Source organism: Antrostomus carolinensis, unplaced genomic scaffold, assembly GCF_000700745.2.
Source record: "Antrostomus carolinensis isolate BGI_N321 unplaced genomic scaffold, ASM70074v2 scaffold895, whole genome shotgun sequence".
NCBI classification, from domain to species: domain Eukaryota; kingdom Metazoa; phylum Chordata; class Aves; order Caprimulgiformes; family Caprimulgidae; genus Antrostomus; species Antrostomus carolinensis.
The window spans coordinates 38,745-61,418 of record NW_010316856.1 but is presented as its reverse complement, the minus strand read 5'-3'; the positions used below and the strand labels follow the sequence as shown (position 1 = coordinate 61,418).

At 35.3% G+C, this 22,674-nt stretch overlaps 1 protein-coding gene across 1 annotated transcript in view; it reads left to right on the top strand.

Annotated features, from left to right (window-relative positions):
- Nucleotides 1-2,128: 2,128 nt before the first annotated feature.
- The window catches only part of LRCH2 (leucine rich repeats and calponin homology domain containing 2), a 33,566-nt gene continuing 13,020 nt past the window's right edge, over nucleotides 2,129-22,674 (top strand). Inside the window, exons 1-12 of the mRNA XM_029085058.1 lie at nucleotides 2,129-2,228; nucleotides 9,313-9,457; nucleotides 12,037-12,163; nucleotides 14,195-14,300; nucleotides 14,398-14,534; nucleotides 14,763-14,896; nucleotides 16,323-16,410; nucleotides 17,087-17,198; nucleotides 17,511-17,611; nucleotides 17,696-17,763; nucleotides 18,018-18,122; nucleotides 20,222-20,299. Of these exons, the coding sequence (XP_028940891.1) occupies nucleotides 2,129-2,228; nucleotides 9,313-9,457; nucleotides 12,037-12,163; nucleotides 14,195-14,300; nucleotides 14,398-14,534; nucleotides 14,763-14,896; nucleotides 16,323-16,410; nucleotides 17,087-17,198; nucleotides 17,511-17,611; nucleotides 17,696-17,763; nucleotides 18,018-18,122; nucleotides 20,222-20,299 (1,301 nt within the window). The remainder of the gene's footprint in view (nucleotides 2,229-9,312; nucleotides 9,458-12,036; nucleotides 12,164-14,194; nucleotides 14,301-14,397; nucleotides 14,535-14,762; nucleotides 14,897-16,322; nucleotides 16,411-17,086; nucleotides 17,199-17,510; nucleotides 17,612-17,695; nucleotides 17,764-18,017; nucleotides 18,123-20,221; nucleotides 20,300-22,674) is intronic.

Genomic DNA, 22,674 nt, shown 5'->3' with positions numbered 1-22,674 from the left:
GTATCTTGTCATTTAGCTTGTGAATGTTAGACCTGATGTGGAAGTATATATTCACTTTACTGGCAAGGCTGGTATAGACACTGGAACAGGTTGCCCAAGGAAGTTGTGGATGCCCCCTCCCTGGAAGTGTTTAAGGCCAGGCTGGATGAGGCTTTGAACAACCTGGTCTAGTGGAAGGTGTCCCTGCTGATGGCAGGGGGGTTGGAACTGGATGATCTTTAAGGTCCCTTCCCACCCAAACCATTCTATGATTCTATGATTTAATGCTGAAACCCGTCCTTAGCAAAAGGTGAAACTGAATCAGGACTGAAGGCTAGAATTCCACAGAAAATGCAAAGATAATTCACTGAATGTTTTTTGTGTAAAAGTTCTACGTGACAGTGTGGAGAGACTTCTGAATTCTCTGCTTTTCTGTGCCAGTTCAACAGTCTGATTTTCATCATTCTTCCAACTAACCTGGGATTGTTTGGTGCTCGCTAGGAGAATCTGCTGCCAGGTCTGACAGATCAAGAGGAGGTATAGCACTTTAGGGGAAGAAAAAAAAAGTCTTATTCTCTGTTATAGAACTAAAACACTGTGTTGCTTGGCAGATGTGATTGTCACTAATGTGTTCCCAAGTGTCAACGTATGATTTCTCAAAAAAGGGTTCTTGTAGTTGCAAGGCTTGAAGGAACCCTGCATTTTTGGCCTGTACGTAGGCTGCTGACCAGCAGATGTAACTGCACAATGAGCAAATCCCTGACCATCTGTGTAATAAAACAAACATCTACTTCAATTTGTCACTTTACCACTAGTTCAATAGGTGGAACCAGTATGTCGTGGTCAAGAATTTGATTTATTAAAGACTGACCTAGAACTAAAAAAGTTTATGGAACTGCTCACTTCAAATCATTACCTGCAGTAATAAATACTGTTGCATACTTATTTTTAAACTAATAAAAGTGGCTACAGCCATTCTTAAATGCTGCCATGAGATCTGGCAGGAGTAGGACAGAATCAGCGGGAGGCACCAGCAAATAAGAACAGATGCTGAAGTTGCTACAGCAGTGGCCTTCCTGTCTCAAGAGAACATGCTGTAGTTGTTGCTAGACCCCATTCATTCTGAGCTCGTGGACTGTTAGTTTACCCATTTTCTTCAGGGTTTTTTCTACTTCACTCACTCTCTTTTCCAGTGTTCTTTGTCTTCCAGCAGTCTAGCTTACTTTAGATACGTTTCTGCTTGGTTTATCCAGTGTCAAGCAATTTTATCTGCACAAAACATAAGTCACACAGTAAACACTGGTTGCAGGTGATTGGTTAAAGCCTTTTGTCTCTGCCTCCTGTCTATTTAAATTTTAAGCTCTTCGGGGCAAAGGCCTTGGATGTATGTAACTGAGCATACAGAGACTAACATAAGAAGCTTTGCTTGAGAGTTTTGTCTGCATTTTAGGTAGGTAATCCTTAACAAACCCAGACTTTGCTTAGTCTATGAATGATGATTACTTTCCCTTATATTACTTTTCTGTCAAAGAGTTAAAATAATTTGAACCCTAATCTTAGAATTTAAAAATTTCAAAAACAAACAAAAAAATTTGATAGAATTAAACCAATAAGTAATGCCCAATTTCAGTGCTATAATACTTAAGCTTAATAAGTCTTGCTGACTTACTAGGAAAACGTGTTTCACTCTTTCTGGTAGTAAGCTGCTTTAAGAACTACAATCTAGACTAAATACTAAAGTGCCGTGTTGTTTGGGGAAACAAAGAAACTTCCTGTGGGATTTGCTGCTTACCATTTCAAGCTACAAAAGATTTGTGGTGATAAGATGCCTTCGGAAGTGGAGAGAAAGAAAAGACTTGACATGTATTAATGTCCTTTTGACAGTATAGCCAATTTGTGTGCCAGTTTACCACTTCATATGCCAACTTGAGGAGTAAATGATTCCTTCCTCTTGGTAATGTGCTCTTTATTTTTTGTTTTGATCATGCTATGCTAAAATAACTGAACACATATGTTCAAGAGTTGGAGCCCTGTGCTGTGTTCTATTGGAAGTGCCTGGATCCTTGTCATGTGGTAACACGGTGAGGAATTCCCTAAACTAATCACTTAGTTTCATCCTTGCATTGGTGTGCAGCAGGTCAGCACCCGTATGTCTCATAGTTGTTCCAATGTTTCAATCAAAGCTTCTGGTTTAGTTTTTGATGAGTACGAATTTCAGGAAAAACCTCATGTACCTGAACCAGCGTGTGGTGAGTGGAGATGACTTACATGAAAAACAAGAATTGCTTGAACCGAGCTGCCAAATTAGACATGTTCAATGCAGGTGCGTCCAGTGTAGATGAGGAGACTCGGCTCAATGAGGATGGGCTGGAATAGTGGGTTCCTCAAGGCTACCTTGATTTCAGAGCCAGTGTGCTGGATCTCAGTCCTTCCTCCTCAGTGGTAAAAACCTGTGGGAGACAACTGTTGGTCTGTTCCAGTCCCAGAAACGTGTATTTCATGTGGAAGAACTGTGGTTCAATCTGACAGGATGCTTTTTTTAAGTCCCTGAAGTAATAAGAGTATATTACATTATTTTTAAAATGATTTTTTCTTTAGCAGTGCTGTTTAGTTTGAAAAGCCAAGAACTCAGAGTCTGTAAAATAGAGTTTCTGGGTGCCTGCACAACCTTGTCTCTGTGCTTGATGAGAAAGTTTAATTATGTGGTCATGTACAATTTCTTTGTCACTTTAACCGCACAGACTGAGTATGTAACTAAATTTAGTGACACGGATAACTATAAAGCAGGTGTTTCCTAGCTGTGCAGTTAGAAGTTTAGAACTCAAACACCACTTTGTAATATCTCTTGCACAAAAATAGAAACTTCTGTGCTCTTAAAAAAAAAAATAAAAAAAAATTAATGCTGCTTGTAGCCACCTACAATCTTGGGAGTGTTTTTCTTTCTTTTAAATAACTCAAAGAAGAAACACAAGCAGAGGAGTATGAAACTGAGAAGCAATGTGAAAGGATGGTTAGATTCTCTGTAATATGGAGCAGCCCTGTGCTAAAATATTTGATGGGGTATTGCTGTGAGAAACATGGTCACTCACAGCACAGTCCAGTAACCTGTGTTTCACTTCAGTAGTGTATAAGGAGACATTGCACGTGTTAGAAGACTAAATAAATATTTGAACATGCACTGTAAGCTGTTAAGATGGCCATAGCAGATTTTCCTGGAAGGTTTTTTCATCCCTCTCGAGCTATTAAACAGTGGGCACATTGGTGGCAAGGAAACGCTTCCTTTATGCTTTTTCTGAATTTGTTCTGCAGTCCGAGTTTCTCATCCAAGCACTTTGCAATTTTGTGACAGCATAAAAGCTGCAACTCTGTATCAGTGCTCATTCTCCTTTCAGTTTCAGAAACTTCTCACTATTACTTCCCTTCAGTCAAATTACTGTCACTTCACTTGCAAAGGGCTCTCTTTATCTTTGCCATGTCTCCTATTATATTCCCTGGTGTAGCAGGTGCTTGGGAAGAGGTACTGGTTCTTATTTATGTGCAGTCTTTCTGATCATGGTTATATGTGGGATTATATGCTATATAATTAGAAAAAAAAAAAAGAAAATTGTATTAGAAAAATATTTTTCTAATATATAAATTGGACATAACTGTATTGATACCAAAGGTGTATCTATCCCAGGATTCTCTGTTAAAAGCTAATAATATCTTTTAACCGATTACTTGTTAACTTGTTTTGCAGCCCCATATTTTTATGGAAAATAATGAAAACAAATTGTGTTCTCAGTTTTCTATACCAGGCTGATGAAACCTATTCTGTATAATCTCCTCTTATACTGAAAAATTCTCCTGCATGTGCATGTACTCCTTGTGTATGTTGTACTGTATCTTTTTTGAGATAAGCCAGGAACTGCATGCAGTATCAAGATACGGGTATGCAATGAAATGACTTCCGGTTCTCTGTTCCTCGCACTGTTTTGTGCCTTTCAAAAAATCAAGAATTTAGTAGTATGGCTAGATGAATCTCAGTTTTGAAATGTCAACATATTCACTTATGAGTTACTAATACATTGAAGCCAGAGGAGCATGTGAAAGTGAAATCCTCACAAAATTGTGCCTAAGATAAATGGGAGGCAACACTGGAAACACGGAAGTAGAACTAGCTGCACATGTAATATTGCTGAAAATGCAAAGTGTGTGTAAGACTTTTCCTTCAGTTTTTTTAATCATAAGCTACTATTGCTGCATAAGCAATATTAATCGTGAAGATGAAGTTCTAGTAACATCATTTAAGTTTATTTAAATGTGAAAATTCTAATCAATCAGTTTCTAAAGTAAGTGCTTCTGAGCAGGAACATCAAAAAAGCTTATTTCTTAAAATGATCTCTTGCTTCTTTAAAAACTTCAAGTGATTTGCTCTGTCTGCATATTGACTCCATGCTCAGATTAAAAAGGCTTATATTCTTCTAAAAGTTTCATTGGTTTGAAGGAGCTTTTCTAGATACAGGTTTTACAGTTAATATTCCAGGTGATTTGGAATTAAATTTCAGCTGTGATGTTGTATTAAAATGTAATGTTGTATTAAACAACATTACAACAGTAATGTTTAATACAACATTACAACAGTAATGTTGTATTAAAAATATTTGGATGATGATATTTTAGATGTCATTAAATACTTAAAGCTTATTTTCTACTAGTATTTTTTTGAAATATTGATGTGGATGGGACTGATGTGGACATGGAAAACTTCTTTGTCCTGGGATCACCATATGTAGGTGTTTCTGCAGTCTTTGAGACTACTTTTTTTTTCTTTTCCAGAATCATCTTGCATCTGACAGACTAATCAATTTTACCCATGTTCTGTGTGTTAAGCTCAGATTTGTGTTTAGATGACTAAAAGCGTATCTTTAGGATCAAGTCTGAACATTTAATTTTATCTTTTCATTGACTTTGTAGGACTCTTTATATACTTACTGTTGTGCTAGGATGTTTTTTCACTTAGACTTTGCTAAAGCATTACTAGGCAAACTGGCTGGGAAAATCTGTACTTACTATGAGTTAGGAGAGCATATCTGGGTTTTCTTTTCAATCTAGTTTCTAAATAAAATTTTGGAACACTTTGAGCAAACAGAAACCCAACACCAATATCATGGATCAGCATATTTTCATGAAAAATGTTATAACATCGAGATGAGGTTCAGGTGTAAATTTCCCAACCAAGCCTTGCATTTCAAATTCAACATGCTGTGCATACAAAGTGCGAATATAAAAATGATTGTACTGGATCAAATAAAAGACCAGTCTGTTCAAGCAGCATGCCTCTGATAGTAAGCAGTAATGAATGCTTAGGGAAAAGTGCAAAAACAAGGCAAACATGATATTAATACTATTTGACTACCTTACTGCACACTGCTGTAACCTGACAGCTTGAGCTTTTTGGTTTTCCTTTTGATCAAGGCTTAAATTTATACAAGATACCTTCTTACTTCTAACAGCTTCCCCTCCAAACTCTGATTTCCTAAAATTCTTTTCTTTTGAACTTTCAATGTATTGTCTTTTAATCATTGTCTTACAGTCAGTAAAGATTTTTATCTTTCTGTTTAAAAGAAACTAAGCTGCAAACGACTTCTTCATATTTTCATAGTTTCCCTTTTAAATTAACTTTAGTAATGGAGTACTTCTCACTTTTATTGTTTCTGAAGAGATAGTGAATTGAAATACCCTGTGATTCATGAGCAGTCATGGATAGTGTCTACTATTTAGTCTTCACATAACACCCCCAATCGGTTTTCCAGCCTAAACTGATTAAGCAAAGAATTCCTATAATCTTACTTCTAGAGGAGTTGTCGTCTTAAATCATCTGTGGTTCTGCATTTAGCAGCTTTCCTTGCTTCCTCAGTCTGTTAACCCTTCCAAAGCCATTCTCATTTTGAGTGCCAGCAACGTGCTTCCATTTTGATTGAGATGAAGTCAATCTTGTGTATGGAGGAACACTATTCCAGAAGTTTCCTTCTTTTTTCTTACGATATTTTCTCCGTTGTACATTGGGTTGCTCGTCTTCAAAAGGTACCCAAATTGCATAATTTTCACATCTAGATTTTATTTAGCATAATAGATAAACGCATTTTATAAATTTTGTGTTCACTGTGAAAATGCCTCTGGAATAGAAGTCATTGTTCAGTTTAAATAAGGAATCGCCCTACTTGTTTGTAAAAAGTTGTAAGTACATTTGATATATGAATGTTGTGGAAAACTATATACTCCTCAGTCTTTCTCTTTAGAAAGATCTAAACCCCCTGGGGCTATTCTAATGCTGCTTTGCAATGAATTAATGAAAAATTGCTTGGAAGAGAAGTCATGCTATCTTCCAACTCTTTATTTACCTTTTAAATTTTATTATTGACAGGTAATGGGTATCATTTCCTATTTTAATAGGACTTCTGGCTTTCATAATGGAAAAGTGCAATCCTTGCCCCACAGTGTCTCAAGGCATTGTTTTCAGGGAACTGTTTTCAACAGTAATGTAATTAGATATGTATATCATATCTAATGTGAAATTCTATGGTTTTTGTCCAAGGGTACACTAAGGGACTTCAACTAGACTGTGCTAATGTGATTTTTGTCAGGCCAGACTAGAAATCACAGCTGGTTTTATATTGTCTATTGAGTACTGCAGTCCTGGTCCACTCATTGTCCAGAGCAGAGAGTTGGTACATGATATAATTGTCTGGCCTACAACCTCTGGATTTTGTTTCTGTAGAAGAAATGCCAAAGCTGCTTTTTAACCTGTGTCTTTCCAAGACGTGTGGTTGGGGTGTGGCTGGACACATATACGGCGGCAGAATTTTCATGGTGCTCTTGAGTCTTCCAGTTCAACTATAACCTACAGTACTGCTCTTTGGATTGGTGGCAGTAGGGTGGGGTTCTGACATTTGTATTTTGTGGACTAAATCTTTGTACCAGCCTCCAGTTATCAACTGCTGATAAAACAAAATCAGGAAAAGCCTTAGAACTGATTTCTTCAGAATGGGATTGTATCAAAGACTGTCTGTTCATCATGTGATGGAAGTTGTAGAACTGTGCCAGCAATAAAACTGTGTGCATCTTTTCTGTGCAGAGTTATCCCGCTCTGCTCAATATTGGAATAAGGGAGCCTTTCTTTAACCTCAAAAGGATTTTGCAGAAAATTCTTTCATGTGAAAGCTGCCATTTTCTTTAATGTTTTGTAAACTGATCTGGTGGAAAAGAGAACACAAACCTCATTATTGTTTGAGCTTGACTTTCTCAAGCTCTGCTAATTTTTTTTAAATAAGCCTTTTGATTTTAGTCGGGATGTTTAGCTTTAGTTAACTTTGTTCCATTTTTTCATTCAGTTCATTGAGAATACCAGCCCTGCAACCTACATCTTTATCTTTCTGCCTCTTGTAGCTAGAGTTTGCAGAATTCAGCATCAGCAGTGGATGGCCTGATCTGAAGTAAGGCTTTGTGATACTTTAGCTTGAGAATGGTTCTTAGAAATTATAGAAGAACGGAGTGACAGGCAGCTCATAAATGTCACATATCCTAGACTTCAGGAAGCAAAATTGAGGCTACTTCCAAAAATAGTGCCAAAGGAAGGTGATGTTTCATTGTACCAGTTCATTTTATTTGATGGGCATCTGCAGCGTACTGTGTGGATGACCCTCCCCACTGCTGGGCACTCTCATGATCTGCATTCACTCTGTTGTGTACCAGCATCACATGTTCCTCTCTGCAAAGCTATCTTCTACCCTTCTGTCCTGCAGCCCACACTCGTGTGAGGAGTTATTCTGCCACAAGTGCAAGGCTTTGCATTTGCCTTTATTAGACTGGATGAGGCATCTGCCAGTCGAGGTCACTCTGGCTGACATCCCATCCCTCCGGCATGAGAGTTGTCTCTTCACTCCTTCCAACTTGGTGTTATCTGTGCACTTCCTGAGGGCACATTCTATCCTGTTTTCCAGGTTGTTGGCTTTAGCGTTACTAAACGATAATGATTCCAGTGTTGGCCCTGAGAAATACCACTCATAGCTGGTTTGCCAGTTGTACTTCAGGCTGTTGAACTCTCTTCTTTGACCCTGATGGTGACTTTGAACCACTTTTCCAGCTGCTTTCTAGTCTGTTTTTTCAGTCTAGTGTAGAACAAACTGTGTTTGTTGCATTGATAATGTGATAGGAGCTAAGCAGAAACACAGTTATTTCATGCAAGTGTTTAAAACTGAGAACTAAAGCCTGAAATAGCAAGAGATCTGTATTGCTTCTTCGTTAAAAGAGTTTGTTCAGCGTTTCTGAGAAACCACATCCTTTTGAAATATCTTGGGTTGGGAACCAGAGTTACTTTCAAAAAAGCAGACAGTCATTCTCAAGTAAATACCTGTCTTCCAAGATAGTCTCAGGGACTTATGACACAGGTTTTGGTAGTTAACTAATAATTTTCAGGATTCTTGGTTCACATCCCACTTGAATTTTCTGGTCTTTTTAAAGATTTCATTTGGTCAGACATAGTATGCATTTTTGTAGTGTGCTGGTTTTTCTTATCTTCTGCAGGCAGGTTTGCATAATGCAGCCATGGATTGTTAAAAAAACTCCAGTTCAGGTATTAAGTTTCCATTGTCAAACATATCTCATCTTTCTGCTCTTAGGCTGGGCTAAATTGCATCCTTATTTTTATAGCTAAATAAATTTGGCATTGGTTTTTGAGACTTCATTATCTTTTTAGCTAAGATGTAAATGTGGAACTGGAGAATATCTCAGTTACTGTGCTTGCAATAAATAATATTTGTATATAAGAATTGTAGTTCTTTAGCAAAATAAATATGTAAATTTTCTTTGCAAACTTGGCTTTAGCATTACAGGTATTTTGTACAATGAAATTGGGTTCTAATGTAGCTGTTAAACAGGAAAAGTAATGTTTACTGGGTTTGTACCTTGACTTGCTGTTGTGCCCAGAATTGGAGGGAAAAAAACCCAAAACAGTTGAGCAGAACAAAGACTGATAGAGGAGGGACAATTATCATTGATATTCAGTTGCATTTTAAATGTTCTGAATTATGTAGTGGGTAATATATTTTTGAATTCCTTTCACTTTTCTATTTTCTGTTATAAATGCATATCAAACAATAATCTCTTAGCATTTTAAGTCTTTTTCTGTATTAATTATATGCAGTAGCATCTGGTAACACTGAACTATTTTACACTTCTTGCAACACCTTAATTTTTAGGAGCATGACGAGAATAGCAGTGAGTATTTTTTATGTCCTCCTACTGCAGGGAAATTTTTGACTAAAAATGATTTTTTCTTTTTTTTGCTTCTAGATCTTTCAAAGAACAGATTTACTGAAATTCCTCCTGATGTCTGGCTGTTTGCACCACTGGAAACTTTAAATTTGTATCACAACTGCATCAAATCCATTCCAGAATCTATTAAAAACTTGCAAATGCTTACCTACCTTAATATTAGGTGAGTAATGCTTTGTTATTTTTGGTCTTTATATGAACTTATCTCATTGGAGAGGTGGCATTCTACTTCATCAGGTTGTTGAGTGCACTTCTGGCCTCATCTTTGCCCAGAAAGATAAAATTATTCTGTTTCCCTTATCTTTGTGGTGGTTTAGAGCCAGCAGTTGTTGCTTCCCTTGTGGGAAGGAATTGACTGCATTACGAAATTTCAGTCAGTAAACTCTGGTAGCTGAGGATAAGGAGAGTTTACAAAGCTTGCTTTGTTTTTAATGGTATGCAGACAGGCAGTGTTTATAAACTACATGTGTCAAAATTTGCTGCTCTCAAGAGGATAGGTTACTCTAGCCAGAAGACCCTACTCATTTTGCAGATTATTTACATCCATTGCTGTATTGCTGTTCTTAAAGCTAGAGAACGTAGTTGGCTTTTCTCAGAAGAAGAGAAGATGAATATGAGCTCGGGAAGGAGAGGGAGTCTAGAAGAACCCTCCCATAAAGAGGCGAGACTCTATTTTCCACAATATTCCTTGTTTCTTAAATTGACTACATCAAGTCCAAAATGGTTTTCTCAGCTAAGAGCTATTTAACATGTGAGATTTGGTTCCAGAATTGATTTTGAAAAAACTTTGTGAATTGGTCCTTGGAAAAGAAAAAAAGTAAAAACCAACCAAACAACCCTCCCACACACCAAACCTATGTCTCAAAATCTGCAAATATCAGCAGTGATAATTTAAGAGTAGTCTGTTCTGTGGCAATTCTAAAGAGGATTAATGATATGTTAAAACTGAAAGAAACTTGACCTAACTTTCTTCACAGAGCAGCAACAGCCCATTTCTCTTTTGATGTTAATCAAGGTGATGAATACAATTCTTCACACAGAAATAAGTAGCATGTAGTTCTAACTGGGCGTTGCATGTTAAGAGTCGTCTCTTCTAATCATAGTTTGCCTTACCGTGCTTTGTCTTAATTTTTTTGCTGGTGTCTGAGGACTATTTTCACAATACATGAACACGTGGACTACAGGAGTTGAAGAACAGGCTGAAATCCTGGTTTTCTAGTTTCAATATTTTGTTACGGAAGAAAACCACATGATCTCAGATTCTAATTTTGGATTCAGATGACTGAAGAAATGTATTGTGCAATTCATAGTAAAGTACGCAGCTCTTTTGTGGGGAGGGGGGAAACCACCACAAAATGCAACAGAAAACCAGTGGAAATTTATTTAAGTAGTGATGCAGAGAATGACTGTTTCATTGCCCCGTTTTTGTAATCAATTTTTAAAAGTTTATGTGCACTTTATATTTTTGCTTCTCATGCTCTCCAACCAAAAGCCTCTCTTATCGACCTGAAATACAACATTAAAAAAGAGACTTGCTGCATAACTGCATCCAAAGTTTATTTGAATTGTTCACTCAAAACTAAAAGAATAAATACAGAATTTTAATAAAGATACTGATAGACGTTTACTTTAATTTTATGTTAAATTGCAGTACTACTTTGAAGCTGAAATGTTGAAAGGACATAAATTTATTTTTGTTGGTTTTGCAGCCCTATGAACTGTAGTCATGCAGCAAAATAATGTAACAAGCTGTGAGGTTTTTTAACTATGAAAACAGTACTTTGATACATATCAATTAAACAGTAAAACTTCTCAATATCTGGACACAAGTGTCAGCACTTAAAAGGTTGTGGGGTTTGTTTTTTGGGGGGTTTGTTTGTTTGTTTGGTGTTTTATTTGTTGTTCTTTGGGGTTTTGTTTTTTTCCCACAATGGAACTTCTGGCCTCTATACTAGAACTTAAAGCAACACTTATTACTGATTTTTTTTCTTAAAGTACAAAAGGAATTGCTTTCATATGACATTAACAAGCTTTTCTTTTCCAGTGGCTTTTTAAAATGTGCACGTAACTTATTAGAAAAATTCAATGTATTTCTGGCAGTGGCATTCTGCAGTTGGTAGTTTTTGCAATATGGATTTAAATCAAATTTGCAGTAACAGTGTATCTCTTGTGTACACAGCAGACATGCATGCAGTTGGAAAATAATATACACAAAAGAAATAAATTTTAATTAAAGCTTGGCTTCCAGACTACTGTTCAGCAAAGCAATAAGTATATTTTAAGGGCTTTTTGTGATGGCTCAGGAGTGACATAACCACTTGACATGAGAAGCAATGGTCTCATTTAAAGTTCTGGTTTGCTGAGAACATTAACTTTATATTGGTAACCTGTCAGATCAAGTGGTCCTAAAGATATCAGAAGGCAGAATAAAAGCAAATATCAAGCATAGTATTTCTTTTAACAGATTCTTCTGTACTATGTACTACAGTACTTCTGTACAGTACTAACATTTTCATGTTAGATTCAGTCAGAGTACCTACTTGTTTCATTCCATGAATATGATGAAATCTGATAAGGGATTAATGATTGAGATTGTAGCTTGAATTTAGATAAAATTGTAATAGATGGAGAGTATCTTCTGGGATAGGAGAAAAGTTGTACAATGGGCATCTCGGACTTCTTGTCAGGCTTAAAAATAAGATTATAATGTAGCTTTGCTTGTTCATTTTTCTTTCTTTCAAGTCGAAATCTTTTATCAACGTTGCCAAAATACCTGTTTGATCTTCCACTTAAAGTTCTGGTTGTCAGTAATAATAAGCTGGTCTCCATTCCAGAAGAAATTGGAAAGTTGAGAGATCTAATGGAGTTGGTAAGTAGTATTATGAACCATTTTACTAAGTGAACTTAAACTATAAGCGGCTTATTTACATTATAAGAAAAATATAAATTAATAACTTTTAAAATATAGAACTACAAAATGTAAATTTAATTACTGCTTTTTCTTAGTGTTTGAACCCAAATTACGGGTGTAATATATTATAGAGTTTCGAAAATGGGGTTAAACACAAATCAGTATGTTGGGTTAACTGAAGCTTGAGATGTTTATAAATAAAATCACTCTTCAGATTATTTCCTTGCTTGTATGTTGTGAAAAATGATGAATTTTTTTTTTTTCCCCTACAGTAGTTGCAATTCTATTTATTTTTCATGTATGTTATCAGGAGTCTTCTTTCCAGCTGAACAGTTCATGTATTTACTGTGTACTTTTATGCAAGTTATGCCATTCATACATTGTTGTCTTGTTCTGGGGGGGTTTGGTTTGTTGGGGTTTTTTTTCCATTTCTGGTCTTCCTTTATTTTTATTGGGGTGAACAAAATGATGTGTGATATTCACAGTTTGTGTCTGCGCAACATGATTTTATCCTGTGGCATTCTAAAGTTTGGTGCTTTGTCATCCATTGCTTTCTCTATATTTCTTAATATTCTGTGCTTTTCAGATCATTACTCTGTTAAGCTTGTGTTTTGGAGAACTATACACAATTATTCACAGACCTGGCACTTGGACTAGGTCTGGGGTTTGTGGGGTTTTATTTTTATTTTCAGTGTATATGATTTCTTTGGTCATTGCAAGTAATCCTTATCCTGTTTCCAGAGTAGCTGTGTATGCCCTGGAGATTTCTTTTTCTGTTCTATAAATCAATATTCTTTTTTAATTTACAAGTAATATGAGATAGTCTGAATGTTTGTGAGGCTTTTCTAGTGTCCTCTACTCTTTGGTGAGAAATTCATCATGCTCACTTGAGTGTTGTAGGATTTCAAGGTGGGATCACTGCTGTTGTTTACAGGAAGGGAATGTTTTTCTGAATTGCATTTGTAGTATTTTTGACTTATTTTTTAAAATTGTGAAACCTAGAATGTGTGCTTGGTGACAGATATTAAGGACGTACTAGAGAGTTTCATTCCAGTACCTGTGTTACAGCTGCTTAGAACATAAGTTATATATACTTTAAAAAAAGAAGTTGACAACTAAGCCACACACTAGAAAGATACTTTTAGGAAGGGAATCTCATCTTAAATTTGGTGATGTGGACAGAGAAGAATTTGCAATAGATACACAACAGTTGATCCCAAGCAGCCTGTACTTTGAGACATCCAGCTATGTGCAGACATCATGGTTGCCAAAAGCAGATGAGCAGGGTCTAAGCTGAAGCTCTGGAAGTGAATAGTGGAGAAGGAGACTGGTTCTGGTCACTGACTCAGCTTGTCTTTAAAAATCAGCTTCCAGTTTTTCATCAGCTGGATAAATATTTGTCATTGTTGTCTAGCCTAGGAAACTAGTCTCTGGAGTCAGTTTTATTGGATCAGAAATAAAAAAGGTTAGAAAGGGTCTTATATCAAGGTGATTGACTCAGACTGGACTACATAAATAAATGTGAAATTAGTGGCAGAAGTAGCTGTTGTCTGTGTTCACTTGGTGCAACTTTGTCACCCTCTAGTGCTTGTATCCAAAAAGCTGGTGAGTCTACTATTGTTCTTTATAAATTTTTATTTGCATGGGTTGGTTCAAGGTTCTCTAAGGAAGAAGAATTTTTATAAAAGGTGCAGAATGCCAATTATTTGTCAACAGTAGCACAAGAAGTTTTTAACTAGTACAGGCACTCACTACCCCAGGAACTCCTGATTCCTAAGCCACAGTTATAATTTCAAAACCAGTCTTTCATCATTCATTGATTTACCTTTTTGAATTGAGTTTCTGAAACATGAATTGCTAAATACTGAAGAAACAGTGAGATCTGTTATGGTACTTCTTCCCTTTGTGGAAAAAGCAAGAAAGATAGGTTTTCCTATGCTTAATTTCATTTAAGATGTTCAGTTAATTTATTAATTATATCTTTCTTAGGATATTAGCTGCAATGAACTTCAGGTTCTTCCCCAGCAGATAGGAAAATTGCAGTCACTTAGAGAATTAAACATAAGAAGAAATAATCTCCATATGTTGCCAGATGGTAAGCTACTAGTCTTAATTTCTTTGATGTAGGTAAACTAGGTAAAGTGTTAAGAAGATATCTGATTTTTTTTTTTTTATCATTTCCTCCAATACAGAATTAGGAGACCTTCCCTTGGTAAAGCTGGATTTTTCTTGTAATAAAATTACAGAAATTCCAATTTGTTACAGGAAGTTACGTCACTTACAAGTTATAGTTTTGGATAACAATCCAATGCAGATACCACCAGCACAGGTTAGTATTAAAGCATTCTAGTTCAGTAATTTGCATTAGGATCATAAGAAAGAGGAAGCTGTTCTAAGTTATACCAATCAGGTTTTCATATTTTTTAGCTATATTTCTCTTAGTGGGAAGTTGTGGGTAGAAACCCAGGGTAGAAAGTATTTATTGGGGTGCATTTTCAAAAAACATGCTATGTAATTAAGGCTTTCTTGTTGTTGTTGTTTGATTATTTCCCAACAGATATGTTTAAAGGGTAAAGTACATATATTTAAATTCCTCAGCATTCAGGCGTGCCTCAGAATAGATAAAAAACCAGATTCTTTGGATCTTCCGTCATTAGGTAAACGAATCCCCTCCCAGCCACTCACAGACAGGTGAGCAGTGGGTTTTTTGTTTTATTTTACTTTAGCATTTGCTATGAAGTTATCTGTTTATTACAGATAATTGCTGTAATTTAAATACTTTAATTGTTCTTTATTTAGGAGTCATGGTGTTTATTTTCTGAGGTCATGCTACCAAAAGATTAATTGGCTCATCTGAGTTGCTATGAAAAATTTTCACTGTACACACTGAAGACTTGGAAATCAGAACAGAGATGTATTTTAAATTTATCTGTTGGAAGACTCAGCTATTTATTTCCTAAACAGATATGTCAAAACACTAGATGAGAAGTTCATAAATGTCCTGAATATAGAGTTAAGTCTGTTGGATGGAAAGTCTGCCTCCCACATATATATTAAGGGAAACTAACTTAAATATCAGTGAAGTACCATGGATTTTTTTATTAGGCTACTCGAGGTCAAAAAGCGCAGAATATTTTGTTGGACTTTTGAACTAGAGCCTCTTGAGTGATTCAGTGGGAATGCTTTTTTATTTTCTGTTGTCAGTTGGCTTGCTATTGAAAACCATATGGAAGAATACTCTCTTTCTGCCTGTTTTCTTAAAATGTCACATGTAACTTGTGTCTCTCTGTGTTCAAGGCTGAAGGAAAGATGAAACTTATGAATAAAAATTACACAGACCCATCAGATTTAGTCCTTGGTCTTGGGCAACTATGCCACAGAATTAGTCCACAGCATCTGTAGATAGCTTCTAGATGTAGATAGCTTCTAAAAAAACTGCATTCCACAACGGCTCCCCCCAAAAAAAACCTCCACTGAACTTAATTCCAACAACTAAAATGTAGGAACAAGGTCATGGGTTTTACCACTGTACATCATATTTATAGTAGTGAGAGCTTGTTTAATTAGACTTTGCAGATAATCTCATGATGTCAACCAAGCTCCAGTGCACAGCTGCAAAACACATCTTGCGGATGCTGCCAATTTTTTTGTCTTCAGAAGGCATACATTTAGAGGAGGTATTTCATAGGTACTCAGGCAGAGTTAAACCGTTATAATATTATAGTCTATTAGGGAATATATATTTGCTACTAGTAGAAAAACATTTCTGCCAGAAGAATTCAAGGAATTGCATTTTTTCAAAGCAAGCTGCCTTTTCTGAAGACTATTTTTGAATGAAATGGAACAATTCTAAAATTGCATAGAAAAAAGGAGCATACCATAACTGATCGTTTCCACTTTTAACTTCACTTTGTTGTATTTTTTTTCTTGAACAACTCTTGTAGATTAAGACTTTGTTCTCTGCACATGGGCCATTGTACAAAAATTATGTATCAGCAACTGTAGATGAGTATAGAAAACACATTTTTAAAAGAATGTTAATTTTCTTGTCAAAAAGTAAAACTACTGTTTCTTTCATTCCTGTGTGATTTTTTGTGTGCTGTTTTTCTTAATGTAGCATTGAAGACTTTTATCCCAATAAAAATCATGGACCAGACTCTGGCATTGGAAGTGATAATGGGGATAAAAGATTGTCCACAACAGAAGTGAGTATTTTTTACTGTTGACTTTGTGTAATTTCTGGGTTTTAGACATTTTTTCCTTTATGTTTTTTATCATTTGAGAAATACTTAACTAAGTTGCATTTAACTTTCTTTGAATATTTATACACTTGAGTTTAAACAATTAGACTACCAGTATCATACACAAATTATTTACATACTGCTTTGACTTCTCTGGTTAAGGTTTACTCCAGTCCAAATTTCATACATTTTAAAACTGAATTCTGACTTAAGGAATTGTTTGGGTATTTTAATGTGTGAAGTGTATAATCCTTTTCTACATATAGGACAAAACAAGGGTCAAAGTAGTTGGAGGCTTTAGATAAGAAAGTACCAAAGCACAGTTTTCTTAGTCCACTGAGTGGGGCTGTACTGGACCTCTTTGAACATAATACTGTATTTCAGTATTACATTACATACTGAACAGTTGTCTGTCACTCACTAAACTATGATTCTCTTAAATTCCCTTCCCACCCTGTCAAAAAACAAAACCAAAACCCCACCCACAAAAGAACCACACCTGGCTTGATGTTATTTTCTCTGTCCTGGGAGTCATCCCTTATGATGGGGTCAGTTGCACTATAATTTGTGAGTTCTTAGCAAATAATGTAATAATGTAATATATATGCAAGTTCTCTGTTAAATGTGACTCTCGTTGCAGCCATCTGATGATGATACAATCAGCCTTCACTCCCAGGTATCAGAATCAACAAGGGAACAGACGTTAAGGAATGACAGTCATGTAACGGGAAGTAAACTTGATCCACAGAAAGGTAATATCTGTTGTGCATCTGTCATTTTAAGTAACAAATACTTTTGCTTAGATAAACTGATATAAGAAAATTGCACAAAATTATATGATCACATGTTGACAATGTATTTTCATCATTGTAGAAAACAGGGTAATAATAACAAATAGATAAGGCCAGAAGGAAAGAAAAGGGATTATTTTTAGCTCAGGGAGACATGATTCAATTGTTTTATCTTTATCTAACATTTTTTATAAGTAGTCTCTCTCAGGAATAGCATTTGGTTGAGAGAACTGTTTAATATAATCCTTTCCATTATTCATCAATCCTCACTAGACCAGGAGGTGTATGACTACATTGATCCAAATGTGGAAGAAGGAGCTGCTGTTCCTGAGCAAGGAGATGTACAGACTGGACCATTGCTGTCTTATATCAAGGTAGTATAGCTTGACAAAATCACTCTTCAGCAGGCTTGGGGTTTTTTTAATTCAAGTCTAAGTTTGTTTTTCATTCTGTGTAAGGATCGAGGAAAACATCCTGAGAAATCCCAGAAAATAGAACAGAATGAGGACTGGGGAGATGAAAAAAGGTAGATTTTCTTGATATTTTTGGGGATGGTTTTACTGACAGTGGGGGGGTGAGAGTGTTTTGGTTTTGTTTTTTGGTTTTTTTTTTAAGCTCCTTGCATATGGAGGAAAGAAATCTCATATTGAACACAGAGTGCTCCTTCTTGGGCAGGAAATAAGCTTATAGGAAGTGCTTCTTAGTTATTGTCAATAATATAGCCATTTCTGTGTCTTGCTTTACTGAAGTCAGGCAAGTCACTAATGTTTAATTTTTCAGACTTCAGAAAGAACAGCTGCTGGCTGAAGATGATGATGAGCTCAAAGAAGTGACTGACTTGAGAAAAATAGCAGCTCAGTTACTGCAGCAAGAACAAAAACACAGGTATTGCAATATTAGTTGAGATAATTTGTGTTACAATTGATTTATTCTTTAACCTGCTTTAATACCCAAAAGCTCTTGACACTTTATGATTTGGAGAACAGTTTTGTCCAGCTGTTAAACAGTCAAAAGTGACACTATTTTCAAGATGCCTCTTCTGTGTTTCTTTTAACAAAATTGTTGTACAGAGAAGCGGTGACATGTCTCCCACAGAGAGGAAGAAATGAATGTGAAAGTGTGAAAGTCTCTTGATTTCCTGGTTTGATATAGGTTAACTTTTTAATATTTTTTTTTTTTCCAAAGCAGTATACTTAAGTAGGCATGGTTAATGCTCATGTAAGTAGATCATTAGTAACATGTTAAAATGACGTTGTCTTAGTTTGTGTGAATTACAGAACCTGCTCACTATTTGTGGCTTGTTATTTTTATTCAAATACAAGGTAAGTTAGGTGGTACTTCCTCTGTTCAGTCTGATGCGAGATACAAATTTGGACCGAAGGGGAAATTTAGTCAAACATTCTGACAAATGATAGAGCATATTTTTTAATATATATAAATAAAATAAATACATGCAAAAAATAAGTACTTTGAACAGTGGAATAAGTTCATCCTGATGAGCTGCCTGACAATCTCCACTTCAGGTTGGGCATCACAACAGAATGATTCTTGAAAAGGAGCTGTAGAACAAGCAGCAGATTAAAGGAATGTAATGAAACAAGTTAACAACTGAGTAAAAGGAAGAGCAGGAAGGAATATCTGGAGTTGCATAGGATGTGGAGAGCCTAGAATAGGAACTGTGTTCTCTCTGGTTCCTTTACCAAGCAGGCAAATAACCATTGAGGTACTTTGGCAAGAGTAAGCTCTTTCCTGAAAGGTAAAAGTTGCAGTTAATAGTAGTTCATTAACTAAAATAGTTTATTACAGTCATTCATTATCCCACAGTAATGGGTTTAATTTCGTACCAGCTTAAATACTATTTTAGTTTCTTTTGAATTTGTGTAATGATGAGATTCTGCACTGCTGTCATTCTTTTAAGATAGTTGAAGTGCATGTGAAGCCCTTAGAGAAACTGATATCCTGATACTATGAATTGCAGAGCTTTAAAAATTCACCAGTATTTTATATTAGTTAAATATTAAGGGGGTGGGGGGGGCTTAAAATAGGTTTTACTTACAACTCCATGTAGTGTATTCAAGAATTGATTGTTCACATTGAGAGGGGAAAAATAAGAATGAAATCTTGGTGCTATACATTCTTATTACCAAAAGTAAAAGAAGACTAAGAATGCTAAACTTTCTCATATTAATTTATTAATAAAGAGAGATTAAGTCTGTTTTTCTTATATTGGCTATTTATATTGCATGTGGGTCTTGTTTGATTAGTTTTAATATTTCCTGGTTATCTAATCACATATTAATTTATTAATAAAGAGAGATTAAGTGTGTTTTTCTTATATTGGCTATTTATATTGGCATGTGGGTCTTGTTTGTTTAGTTTTAATATTTCCTGGTTATCTAATCGTTTGAAATACCAAGCCACTCCTCTTCTGAAGTACTGCAACTTAAATTTTGTTTATCATATGTTGTTGTATCTTAATGCAGCAGTCTTGCCAGTGGTTCTGCTTTGCTCTTGAATTGTTCAGACATATACAATCTTACTAGTCGTTAACTTTCACTTCTTAGTTTAACATTTCTATTTTAAAGCCAGCTTATCTTTAAAACCAGTATCTTTAAATACATGGGGCAAATTCGCCTCTGATATCAAATTTAGCCCTGATTTTGAATCCATACTTTTGTAAATTTGTAATTTCTTGCCTTAAGCAGCAATAAGAATAATATTTAGAAGTTTAGTGAAGATATTTCTGGGTTTATTTGTTGAAAATGTGTTCGATCTGAGTAAGCAGAATCCTCAGGAAAGTGAGCGTCACAAAAATAACTTCTTACTAATCGTATTTCTGTTTGTTCAGTGTCGTTTTTTTAAAATATTATGCAGTTTCTTTTCTTTTTGCTTGCTATGCTAATAACTTCCCTGTCCTCTTCCATCAACCTATCCTGCTTCCTTCTTCCGTCTTTGGCTTTGGTGTGCATGAAATGTGAATACAGACGAAGGCCCTTAAGCTATAGAACTTCATTCAGTGAAAAACTCTTCCAGAGGACAAGGGCGGCAGGACGTGCATCAAGGTATAAAGAGCTTCAGATTTCCAAAGTTAAAATGTGGACAAAATAAACAATTTTGGCCATTTCTTGACCAAAAACATAGTAGAGGGATTGGCTAAGTTAACCTAAGATATTTTGATATAAAAAATGGATTTCAATGCATTTATTGTTCTTTAAGATTAAATTCTATTTAAGGAAAATATTTAATTAGATAACTCTCCAAAGAACATCTAAGTAAGTCCAAACCTAGAAGCATAATTTCCCGTACCTTTGGCATGCTTTCTCTTCAGTTTTTTGTTTTCTGATATATAGTACCTCAGGCAAAAGTGTTTTTTTTTTTCTATTTACAATATCTTGGTTTTAAAGTGATCATTTTCAAATCAGCATGACCAGTGGCAATTTGTTTTGCATTTGACAGCTGTGAGGGGAAGCATTTGCAGATACACAAACCTCACAGGTCACAAGTGATTTGGAATGGGCTGTGTAGCCTATACTCAGACATGTAGGTGATGAATCAAGTGATTACAGATTTGCTACCTTATCAGTTGAAACTGTAACTTACTCTGGTCTGTTTCAAAAGAAAGTAGGATAGCTTATGTTAAGTAATCTTCATTAGTACCGAATGAGCCTGTTTCAGTTTGCATCAAAGTTAAGTATGGGTTCTTACCTGGCAGCAGTGACTTCTTAAAACAGTCTAAACCCCCAAGAGTACAGCTTACAATCACAAAGCAGAACCATATGTGAAGACAGTAGACTGCTCCTTTGTGAGTTTAAGATCCATAACTTTTTTTTCTCATTATAAAAGATTTCTAGTATCTTTATACACTTTATAGATCCTCAGTAGTGCTTGCTTATTTAATCTTGAAGATAGCTAACCTTAAAATAGCATTGCCATAGCTCACTTTGTGTCCCTTAATAATGTTATGTTTGCTCAAAATATGAAAGTAAGAGTGTATAGTATGTGTGGTTAGTAGGAACCATAAATAGGAAATTAAATGAAGTACTAACTCAAGTATGTTATTCAAGTTCTTATTCAGCAATTCAGTATGACCATCAGTAAGTAATTGGCCTGAATTGATCTGTCTCATTAAAAATAAAAAGTTTTCTGTTTAATGAATTGTAGTATGAATGGAAACAGTTGTTGGAATCTTTGCACCATTAACACTACACTTAAAAGAGCAGGACTTCTGAATATTAGCTACTGGTACTTCCACTTTGCATACTCAATTTGCATTGTATTTCCTGGAAGATAGCTCTTAACATGACAACAGTGATTTTTTTTTTTTTTTTTTTTTTTTCCCCCCCCCCCCCCCTCTTACAGCTGAAATTATTTTGCCATGAATTCCTTAGTCTGCAATTTAGTAAATTTAGATTTTTTTTTTTTTAAAATCATTTTCTTTAAACTTTCAAGTTCCTTATTTCCCAGGAAATTCAGGTTTCTCTGGACTAGTAAATGCTAACCTGACAGATACTGAACTTGCTGTTACTTCCCTGTCAATGTTCTTCAGTTTTTAAACAGGAAGTTTAAAAAATGGTTGTGTTTGGTTTTGTTTTACAAAGTATACAAATATACTTTGTTTATAATGGACTCAAACATCACTTGTGTATACATCCTTCATAGAAAGAGCATAGCTGAAAAGTGCCTATGTATCTGTTTGAATTAGCTTGAATAGTTTTTCCTTACATTTCACATAATGAGTACAAAGAAGTTATTACCTGTGCTACATACAATCATTGCATTTACACTGATAGTGTCAGTTTTGGTGCAAATGTTGCATCAAACTGTTCAGGTGACTAAAATTTCTTTTTTTTTTTTTTTTTTTAAATGTCAGTCTATTGTAATGATCACATCTTGCTACAGAGTCTTTCTGAATTTGTCGTTGCTTTCAGTTGAAGAAATAAGGCTAATTTAAATGGGAATTATCTCTAAAAGTTAATGACTTTGTAGTAGCACACTGATATTATAGTTTGATAACCTGTGCTTTGAATATTAATTTTTTTGTAACACTTTTTTCAGGCTGTAGTATAATTTAATTCTAGAATGCACCCTCAAAATTAAGTTTCTAAAGACAAAATATAAGGAGCAGATGCTGTAGACTGTGAGTGCTGCAAACTCTGGTTTACAGGCTTAACTTTTTATAATCCCATCAAATTGAGGTTCACACAGTGAGAGATTTAAACTACAAATGAGATTACTGAGCTCAAAGTTATCACAATAATTAGAGAAGTCTGATTGAAAATCATTGACCACTTAAAGCTAATGGCTGTACTGCCCTGTGTAACGATAACAAAATGTAAAAAGGTGCCTACTGTATTACTTTCTTCTTCTTGAATAGTTGGTATTCTAGTTCTCTATATAATTCAGTGTAAGTATGCTTTGATCAGTTCTGCACATGAAG